The sequence below is a fragment of the Stegodyphus dumicola genome, chromosome 2 (assembly GCF_044657685.1).
Source record: "Stegodyphus dumicola isolate Sdum_Otavi_A_Nest chromosome 2, ASM4465768v1".
In the NCBI taxonomy this organism is placed as follows: domain Eukaryota; kingdom Metazoa; phylum Arthropoda; class Arachnida; order Araneae; family Eresidae; genus Stegodyphus; species Stegodyphus dumicola.
Genome location: NC_140769.1, coordinates 236,350,513 through 236,362,143, shown reverse-complemented (window position 1 = coordinate 236,362,143; position 11,631 = coordinate 236,350,513). Strand labels below are relative to the sequence as shown.

The 11,631-nt window shown below is 31.6% G+C and overlaps 1 protein-coding gene across 4 annotated transcripts in view; it reads right to left on the bottom strand.

Moving 5' to 3' along the window:
- Nucleotides 1-4,530: 4,530 nt before the first annotated feature.
- LOC118193135 (uncharacterized) overlaps nucleotides 4,531-11,631 on the bottom strand; it is a 38,519-nt gene continuing 31,418 nt past the window's right edge. For all 4 annotated transcript variants that reach the window (XM_085811912.1, XM_085811915.1, XM_085811916.1 and 1 more), the window contains exons 6-8: nucleotides 11,070-11,134; nucleotides 8,326-8,568; nucleotides 4,531-4,958 (exon numbers count right to left, since the gene is read on the bottom strand). In XM_085811912.1, the coding sequence (XP_085668038.1) occupies nucleotides 4,791-4,958; nucleotides 8,326-8,568; nucleotides 11,070-11,134 (476 nt within the window). In that variant the 3' untranslated portion in view covers nucleotides 4,531-4,790. The remainder of the gene's footprint in view (nucleotides 4,959-8,325; nucleotides 8,569-11,069; nucleotides 11,135-11,631) is intronic.

Genomic DNA, 11,631 nt, shown 5'->3' with positions numbered 1-11,631 from the left:
TACTGCAATACATACCACAAAGTACTAACTGACAACAATACTACAATATTTTCTAATATATGCAGCATTTTTTAATGGTACGAAGATTTTTGTGAAGTACATTTTTATTGATTTCCCCAAAAAAAATTTTAATATATGCATAAAATAATTAATGTAGTTTTGCTAATAGAAATTTATACATATTATTAAAAAATATTCATTCTAAAATATTAATTTTTATTAATGAATAAAGCAATATTTTACTGAAACTCGTAAGTGTCCGGACATTTTTGTGAGCCACTGTATATGTTCAAATGAGCTGACTGCAGTGGACATGGAGCACCATCTAGTGAATTTTAAAAAAAATCCAAAAGAACATGTATGTTTGAAAGTGCCTATTTGACACGCCCATCTAGAAAATTAATGCACCAACGCATCACCCGTCTGCTAGTGACATTTAAGACTGATGCATGTATAACACCTGCCGTCTGCAGAGGGTTTTCAGTTCAACAACATGCTGTCATAAAGGGTTTAATGCCGTAGCTTCGTGCAGAGTTGTTGGAGTTATAATCCAGTTAATATTCAGTATTTAACATTCCAGCAGGCGTGCGTATGTGCGAGATACACTAGATATTAATTTCGCATTTGTTTCGTAGGCCAGAGGGCACTATGACCGCTTGTCCTTGGCTAGTCTCTCCTCTTCATTCGCCCTTCTTTCAGTCGTTTGCTGGATTTCGAGGGGTTAATGAGAGTCTGCAGATTTACTATTTGTATTTCAGAAATACGCGCGACCGTTGAAGTAAGTTTATATCCAATTTCCTTTTTTATTATAGAAAATCTTTATTCTTTTGCATCTAAATCTTATGATTTTATATAATTTGTGTGCATAATTACTTTTAATAAAATACAAGCACTGTATACGTCACATACGCGTGACCACGTATGATACTTTGTTCTTTTCAGTTATGGTGAATAAAAGTAAAATGATCGACATGAATGACCCGAAGAATCTTGATATTATCAGAAATATGCTTTTATGTGACAGTGATGATGAGGAGGACATTACTTTAGATTACATTAGCATTACAGATGAAGAAGAGCGAATTTTAGAAAGAGAAGGTGATTCAGAATTAGAGATAAGTGCAGAGAGCAATTCTGAAGAGGAAAATAATGATGATAATTCTTCCGAAGTGTATATAGCTTATAACAAAAAAAAAAAAAAAAAAGAAGGTTGACAGAACTTATTCATAACACTGGAAGAAATGTAACCACAGACAACTGGTTTTTCAAGTTTTGAGTTAGTACAAGATCTAGATGTAAAAAAATTGTCATTTGTAGGTACTTTGAAAAAATAAATAAATAAACCTCGAATTCTGGATCAGTTAAGGCTGACAAAAGCTTGGGAACCCAATACGAGTCTTTCTGGATTTAGAAAAAATATGACACTTCTCTCCTATGTACCAAAACGTTATAAAAACGTCATATTGATTTCAAGTCTTCATGATGACGTAGCAATAGATGAAGATACCCAGGACCAAGAAAAGCCTGAGATTATCACATTTTACAATCGTACCAAAGGAGGTGTGGATATAGTGTACAAACTCTGTGCTTCCTACAATGTTGCCAAGAATACCAGGGTTGGCCTCTGTAGTTTTCTTCTCTATGCTGAATATAGCAGCAGTCAACAGCTACATAATTCATTCAACGAAAAATTACTTAGAAGGCAATATCTGCAAAAGCTCTTGTGAAGGAAACTGTTGAAAGAAGCCCTACCTCTCTTCAAAGTGAGCTGAAATTAAAACTGTTGAAACGAAGAGCAGAATTAGCTGTTGTTGAAGAAATTACTTCAATGGAAAAAAGATGCAAACCCTGCCAAAACAACAAGCGCACTAGAATTACGAGATTCAGCTGTGAGACTTGTTTAAATTTCATTTGTCTAGAGCACTGTAAACATATTTGTTAAAACTGCAACGATGCAATAATGTGATTATGAAATTGATTTTTTTATGTAATATTTAATGTGTTTTTCCACTTATTAAAAATATAAAAGTTCAGTTGAAATATTGGCAATTTAATTTTGTTTTACTTTCAACTTAGTTTGGTTAGTCCTTTTTATATTGTTTTTGTGTTTTATACTTATTTTATTTTCCTTAATTTAAAGTTAATATTGTTTAACTCAATTGTACTTATTAACATTTAACTATTTACAAAATAATTTTAATATTTTTGCTCTGGAAAATTTATTTTTTATAATAGCGTATCTAGGAAATACGCGCAACCTTTCTTGTTGGTGCAGAAGGTGCACCCGCTGGAAGGTTCATATAAAACCTTAGCGCACGCCAAAAAATTCATATGGATAAAAAATTTTGTATACAAATTTATCTTGAAATTGCTAAATTTAGTACCACATAATAAATGAAATCCTATTTCAAAAAGGGAAAGAAGTCAGGTGAAATATTTTATGAACTCTTCACTCTCAATAAAGAAATAATTTCAAAATATTAAAGTTTCAGTTGAGCCAAGGTCTTGTGCCATATTAAGTAGGAAAGAATTCAAATGATAATCCTATAAATACATATATGTCAAGGAATCAAACATTATTTCTTCAAAATCTTAATTCACATTCAAACAGAAAGAAATGTCAGATGAGTAAAATTAAAGGCTCATTTGCTGATTTGGGTTGAAATTAAGCTCTTTCAAAGACCAAAATTCCTAAGGACTTCAGTATTTTTAAGGACCATACAATCCCTGAATAGTGTCGTTAACGAGCCAGTTGAACATCTGAATGTCACAATGTGGTATTCAGCAACGAGGCATCGGGGAAATAAGAGCCGATCCAACTACTATTATTGAATGCCACACTTCTCGTCAATATGCAATAATGATTTAGGGTACAGTAAGTCATGACATCAGATCATCGGAGGCAAACCGATATGTTGATGAGGTGCTGTAGCTGATTATGCTAGTTTACCTTCAGTGGCTGCAAACTGGTATTTTCCAACAGGATACTGCACATGCCATGTTCCATTGTTCCTTGGTCTGTGATGTCCCCTGATCTTTCGCGGCTGGGATGTGACTGGCTGTTGCTTATCTGCTCTGCCCCAGCCATTAATTTTGGAGGAGAGTTCAGAGCATATAAGCTTCCATCCCTCACGACACTAATTCAATCTGTATCTTATAGGATTGCATCTTATATAGCCGCAAGAGGAGGTAGTTGTACATTTTACTGATTCCCCATATATTTCAGCACTGTATTCATTTATCTTTCTGCAAACAAGATCACTTATTTATGTATGCATGCTCTGTCTGTGTATCAATTAACATCACATTCTACCTAATCTTTCATGGTGTTGCATTTTCTATGTTGGGCAGTATATCGACCATTGAGCATAACGCTAGACTCAGGCTTTTATTAGGGGCACTAAATGGTGTAACTTTCATATGCTTTTAGAAAAGATCAAGAATTTGCTTTCATTTAAATCAAGTCTGTAGGAAAACGTAAACTTATATAGCCGCAAGAGGAGGTAGTTGTACATTTTAGTAGCCAGTGTAATTTCTAGAAATCACATGTATATGACTTTCCTTGCATTATTTTGTCAAGGAAGTGTAATACATTTGGGATGATGCATTTTGTTGCAGCAATTTTTCAGTTGCAGAATAGAAGAGCTAATATTTTTAAACATATACCTACACAAAAAACTACTTTTTTTAAGCACAAACAGGCCTATATAGCAACTTCAAAAAACATATGATGCTCACTTCTTAAAGAAAAGAAAATTTGCTACCTATATGAGCACTTGTACAAAAGTTACTTCAAGTATTAATTTTCTGTTAAAAGGAACATATAAACAAGAATTTCTTTCGTTCTTTTAAATGTAAATATATTTTGACAAGTTGAATTAATTAATGATTGCATTTTCACTTAATGAGATACTGTTTAGAATTACTTATTTGAAAATCCCTTTCTTTATAATTTTATCATTTAAAAATTGCTTTGGTTTTTGAAATAACTCAAAATTCTCCCAGTTTCTGAGTACAGTATATTAGCACCTCTGTTTATACACAAATTAAAGAGTGCTAATAATTAAGAGAAAAAGGCTTTTCAGATAATATTTAGTTACTTGTAAATTTTTTATTAAAGTTTGTTTTTTACATTAAACACACTGTGTAGTCATTAAGTTTTTTTGAAGCAGGAGCCATAAAAATGTGCAGTGCCCTTGCTAGGACTTGACCCTGGACCTCTCAAATGCATGTCGAGTATGCTTCAAGTTACAACATGAAGGTGTGCAGAAAGGAGGGAGAAAATACCTTATATACTCCGTCTTTTAAAGGGCAGCTGGGGATTTGAGAAACCAATCACTAAATCCTAATGGTGATGAATTATCGTCCACCACCTTTTTTAGTTCAAGTGCTACTTGTACAGTCATTAGGTTTTTTAAGTAGTAGACATGAAAAATATGCTATACCGTCGCTGGGACTCGAACCCTGGACGTATCGAAAACGTATTAAGTATACTTCCAGTGAAGGCATTGGAAATGAGAGAGAAAATACTTTCTGACACATTTTGTTTTAATGGCCCTTCAAAGGTGACATTTTTATTAAAAGCAAATAAGAGGAAAAAGATTAAATGTTTTTAATGATACAGAGAACTTGTCTTAACAACAGTAAGAATGTGATTTTTACATGACTTATCAAATTATTAGTATTTTATTTACAAATAACACTAAATTTTAACATATGTCACAATATACAAAATGTACACAGTATACAAAAATGTCTTTCAAAGCACACATCAGATTTTGCTTTCTTGTTTATAAACCTGGCATAAAATATGCAATACTATCCAATGTTCTTCGGGTTACTTCTTGAGGACAGCTATTTAAAACTGGTGTTTCTGAAGTTAAGCAAATAAGTGGACCAATCACACACAAAATTGTATCAAGAAGAACTGAAAAAATGCCAGATACAGCCAACTGACCCTGAAAAATACTGACTGGGTTAGATATGCATTTATCTTTACTATGATACAGTAAATATATAAATGTTGTATTATGTTTTAATGCCAATAAGATAATAAAAAAACTTAATTTAAATTATATTTTAATACTATATGTTATTCAATTTTAACAGAATTTCCATACACATGCTTATTATATAGTATACATTGATAATTAACTGAAATGATTTAGAAAATGTTCTTTCAATCAAAAACTCTAAGAGTACTGGGTGTTTTAATAGGCAGCATCCAAAATACGTATAAATATGCTATTGATAGGAACTTTTCACCATGAACCACATCAAACATTGTCACTTGTTGCTAACTTCCATGTGATAAAACCAAGATGGATTCTGCGAACTGGCACTTACAAGATGAAGAGTATCATTAAATTCTTTCAAGAAAAAAAAAAACTTTTTACGATATTAATGTTTGCTTGTAGCTACTGTCTTATTAATAGAAAATTACACATTATCATTAATAGTTGAGGCTTCATTAATTTAAAATTACAGGTAGAAAGTGACTTAAAAATTGCACAACCTTAACTTTACAAAATGGATATTAATGAGGAATTGTTTCAATGGATGGTATATATTCAAGTAACGCATCCCTCTAATTCTGGTTGCTTTTATGGTACTAGCTTTAAAAACATTTTCTGCAAGACTGAAATGGCATTTTTCCATGCAGAACAATTTTTTATGACTTAACATTACTTAAAGTTCATAATACATGCTTATGGAAAAGTTGTTAAAATGTCTAAAAAGATCTTCCAAGTGTGTCAATCACAGGACCTAATACGACAATGATTTTCTGTTTGCTAATTCAATTTTGTAAAAAATCTGATATGGACACCACGACTTCCTTGTACAGCCTATTAAATTATGCGCATTTTTTGCTGCATTTCATTTACTATTTTTCCCCAAATTTCATTAGACATATATTTCTCATTCAATCAATTCAGTTCGCACTTCGTGTCAAAGGAAAAATACATAAAACTCAAAACATCTTCATTAAAAATTGTAAAATACAGAAAAACCTAAAACACCAAACAGTTAAAAACCATTAAAAAATTGTAACAACTAAAATTAAGAGTTTAAATTAATTAAAATTAGGCAGAAAGATAGATTTTTCGGTGCACAAAACTTTTGGCTCCACACTGAAAATGATGTAGTTCATTATGCTTCTAAGTTCCAAATGTAAACAAATGGCATCATCAGGGATAGTGGAACTTAAACAACTTTTAAATTGTTGATAATTTTACGAATACTGCATGCAGATTAACTAAAGGCATAAAACCTTAACCAGAACATAATAATATAATTCAATCACTTTTAAAACAAAAAATGCACAATTTACCAACATACAAGAATAAAAAATCTTAGTCCACCAGACCTGATAACAGAGTGTGTGTATATATAAAAATATATTTATATACATTTGATGCAACTAAAAAGGGAAGTCCACATGTACATGTTATAACAGTACCATATACAAAATTTCAATGTTCTGAGGCTACTCCTTGAGTTATGTGAGATACATACATTCGCCACAAAAAAATTCTCTTCTGAATCCATTTTGGGAAAAACAGTCTTTTATTCTGTTTGTATGTACAGATATAACGTAAAGACATCGTTCAAGTGGAAAATGGGTATTTTCATTCAAATGCAATACCCGAAATTTTTCGAGATTATAATACTTCCTTTACTTCGTATAAAGAAGTAAAAATGGAGGCACTCATAAATAATGAAGGGCTGCCCACCTGTTTTGAATCTTGGAAAAATGGACAAAGTTAGGAAAAGATGCTACAGTCACCAACAAACAGTATACGAAAGCATACACTGCAATCAAATTTACAGTATGGGATTCCAAAAAAGACATTAAACATGTTGAACTTTCATTCTTATACCGTTTAAGCAGCTGTATTACTGTCAGTAGCTCGGTTCACTTCAGAGCAATGGAGCAGAAAATCTTCATTCCATGTTTTTTATGGATGAAGCTTGATTTCGTTAAGTGGATATGTGAGTAGTGAAAATACACAAATACAGAAGATAGAAAATCCACATGTGTTTCAGAAAAGACTTCAATATTCATAAAAAAATAGGTGTCTGATGTGCTGTGTCACATTGAAAGATTGGGGATCCTTTTTTTTCCCTCCCCCTCCCCAACAGACAGCAAATGGAACTGTATATACCAACAATACACAGAAGCTTGTAGCATTACTTGAAAAGGATGAGCACTTCTGCTGTTTTAAACATGATGGAACAACCTACCACACCTCAATTGAGACAATATCATTTTTCTTACACATTTTTTTTGCTGATCACTTCATTTAAAAAGAGCTTCCACAGTCTCTTAATTTGTCACTTGCAGATTTCTTTCTATGGAGTCACTTAAAAGCTTGTTATGCAAACAATCCACACTCTATCAATAAAATAAAAGTAAATGTTGAAAATGTATCAAATTTAGCATTTGTGCACTGAAAGAGGTGGCCTTAAATTTAAGAAACCGATTTGTGTATGTATTCAAGGAAAAGGGTCACATTTTGCATATTCATTATGGTGATGTTCAAAGTTTTGCCATTCTTATTCCTCAGAATAATCCCTCTTTCAATTCGGTTCATGTTTGTTCTATGATTAATTTTAGTGTTTTTGTAATAAAATATTTTTCCACTTATACAATAATTTACACATTTTACAAGATAATTTATACAGTATATGCATATATTCAGATATATGTATATTTATAGAATATATAGAGAGTTATTAAGCTAGTGATTTAAAAGGGCATTACATATGATACACAAAACATTGACAATGAGCCGAAGGAGCTCAGGCCTAATGCTTATCAACCTGTACACAGGTAGTGCTCCATCTCCGGTTTTTATCTATAAACCGATGTAGCGATCGCGCAGCCCAAGACAAACTTGACAGTACTCGTACAGTCTCTGACATGCCTGAACGGATCACCAAAAAATTGATGGCTCTAGTCCTGTGAAGACACTGATTATGTTACCCAAAAGCCAATTCTAAGTACAGACCTTAGCCAGAATACCAAAGGTTGGTCCCCAACCAAGGTTGTACCCAAAGGCTACCCCCTAATCAGCCCCCAAAAGGAAAAAAACATTGACAAATGAAACACTGCCTAAAGATCAGAAGTATGAAACATTACATTAATTCTTTTTTAAAGTGAATTTTTTTTTAATATTATTTTGCCATGAGCAATATTAATATATACTTATTAACTGGGCATTATGTATGCACCATATTAATCAATTTGTCTGCAATATACACAATGTGACATTTTAACAAATATTGTTTCAAAATTATATGTTGAAAGGAAAAATAACTTGCCTCATGTTCAGTTAATCTTTGCCCTATCACACTAAGTGAATCACCAAGAAGCTTTAGATATGCAGCAGAATCTATAGCTGAAGTTCCAAGCACTCTTGACCCTTCTGTAATTCCCTTTAAAACATCATCATTCACACTTGAAGCACGACTAGATCCTTTAGGTGATGAACCACTTGAAGGACCAGTGCTTATTAGTCCACTAGAATTTTTTAAAGCAATTCTTTTAGCCTTTCTTCTCCATGCCTATAAGAAAATTAATAATTTACAAATGCAATCAAATCTCAATATATATTAATTTTAACTTTCCTTGATAAGTCAAATTTTCAGTTACTCAGATACTTTCTTATGCTTTCTGGCTTTAACTGTACCTTTGATTCTTTCATTCAGTATACTATAAAGGGTAATCCACATTTAAGATAGCAAGATTCAGACCTTATCAGCAATTACAAATGCAGGTATCAACAGTTTTTCGTCTTTTAAAATTAAAGATCATAATGTGACAGAAATGAACTTTTGAGGGCTCAAAATCTTAGCACTGCACTAAAAGAAAAATTATGCCACACACGCTAGAATAATGCAATGTGAGTGGAAAAGACCATATTTACACATCTCTTTCAATCAAAGTCACACCTTATCAGCAGTTACAAAACAATTAGAAGAAAATGCACTTCCATTTGGAAAATCACAGAATTTTCCAGATGACCTAATTTAAATGGTTATATTTAATTAGATAAGTGACTAGATGAATTTGCCACTGAAAAATTTTTACACAGCTTGAAATTTTTATAGAGCTGCAGTTAGTTTGCCTCGAAACTGGTTTTGAGATATCATCTTTGAAAAATGGCTAAGAACTTCTCTTTAGTTAAAAAAGAAAAGAAAAGATTTAATAAACTTAAAGAAATTTGACAAACTTAGGGTAGCATTCCAAGAAACTCTATAGCTCACACTAATAAAGATGACCTGAACAGAAACTTATTTAAGACAGAAGTTTTGTGCAAATGGCACAGAACATTTACAAAATGTATTGTAAAAAAAATTGGATTGAAGAGAAATGACACTATCATAATAAACACATAGCAACAAAATTTGCTTGGGACATGTACTTAAATGTAATTAGAAAAAGTAAAACAATGGCAATTTTTTCTGTTCAAATGGATATGCATCACCAAATTGTCAAAATAAACTGAAATAAATTTATCATCATTCATTCATTTGTAGTTACATTGTAGTTAAATATTTCATCCACTGCTACTGATATCATATTAAAAGAACTAAAATTTGATTCTTCAATATAATTTATTAATTAATGCTAAATTTTTTCCAAACTTTTACTCAATTTTTGTGTGAAATATTTCCATGAAACTTATCAGAAAATTATCTCAGATGGATATCAAAAACAGATACAGTCAAAAGTCGTTAATTCGGACACCCATAATCCGGAACGATCTATAATCCGGACCTCAAAGCTACAAACTTACTGCGCATGTGTCGCCTTGACGCCTGCGAATATGCGTGTGCGCATGCCCAAAATATGTTTACGCATGCCCGTTTAATGCATAATGGACGGTATAAGCTAAGCTAAAATTATCTAATTCAGTTAATGTTGCAGATTGCGTTGTTACTTAATCTTCAAATTGGATCCGGCTTATTATTTTTTGCAGACTGTTAGAGCAATTTTATAAAAGTAAGCTTGAACTTTCGATTATTTCAAATAGAATTTCCAATATATATTTACTAATATGTAAAGGATCTACAAAGTGAAAGTATGTTTCGAAGTCCATTAAACAAAAAGTGGAATTTCTGCAAAAAATGGATAAAAGCATATCCTTTGTTTATCTAACCATTCCGAAATCTGTTTATCAATTTCACGCTGCTCTGCGGGGGAAGGGAAACGACACGGCGCGCAATGAATTGGAAGTTGATCTGTCAGCACTATCCTTATCTTCAGGGCAGATGTTTTTATTTTATTTGGCTTATAATTCTTCACTAAATGTAGTATTTCATCTCGATGTACTCGGTCTTTGATATGATTTAAATCAAATTCCTTGTCATTATAATTTGATTCTGATAGCGAAGAAAGTAAAGTAAACAAATAAATATTAAGCTTTTTTTTTTTTTTGTAAATTTTGATACCCTTTAGATCATAATTGTTCTTTATTTCATAAATTATGGTTTCATATTTTTAATTTTATAATTTCTACATGCCATCTTACCAGATTTAAACTGATGATCTAATTCGGAAAAATCAATAATCCGGAATCGCCGAAGTCCCGACGAGTCCGGATTAACGACTTTTGACTGTACAACATAAGGCAAAAATAAGCTGGACATCTAGATTTCATAACAAGCAAAAAAATTCTAAATTACATTAAATATTTTAGGTTAAATCCCTAAATTATATAGCTAGAATTAAATCATCAGTTTAAAAGTATCTCTCTCTGTAGTAGTATTATTTAACAGCATTAATTTGGCATTTATTTTACTTGTGATGCAATTCATATTACTATTATTATAACTTAAAATAAGAGCTTGGTCAGATTGAGAAACATGCATTACAAACAAGCATGCAAAATTTAAAAAATAAATAAATAAATAAATAAAATAAATCATGTGAAATTAAGAAAAGTGTAAAGTCTTTTTTATATATTTACTATAAAAATTATTATTAATCACATATTATTCCGATATTTCATTTCTTTATATCCAAATAAACAAACATTAAAAATATATGCTAAAAAACCAACCATTTTCTCTTTGTCGGGCAAAGCTTGCCAAGTTTCTCCCAATTTTTTACCAATGTTTCCAAAACCTAAAATTTAAACACAGTGTAAGTTTTCATTCAACTCAATATAAAAGAAAAAAGCAGAACTGAAGATATTCATTTAATAGTTTCAGATACCTGTTATATCCATTAAACTAAAAAATGTTGGATAGAGTAGACTTTAAGGTACCCATTGTATTATGGTGAAGTTGTTGTTTGATTTATAGCCAAGTTGTTGTTTTATTTATGGTAGCCTGAGTAGTTGAATGGAAACCCTACTGTGATGTAATCAGGTGCATGATTCTGGGAAATTTTGAATCATAGGATGTTTTGTAAGCATTTTTGTGGTGTGTGTTAAAACCGTTTAGATGGATTTGAATGGGTTTGTAGGAAGAAAGGTTCAGATGGTTAGTATGTGAAGCGTTCAATCAGAAAGAGTACCTGGTTTGAAAAAAGTCATTTGAGTATGATTGATATTTTGATTTTTACGTGGCTCCGGGTGTACGAAGCGAACTTGAAAATCATGGTAAGTGAATACTTGCTTT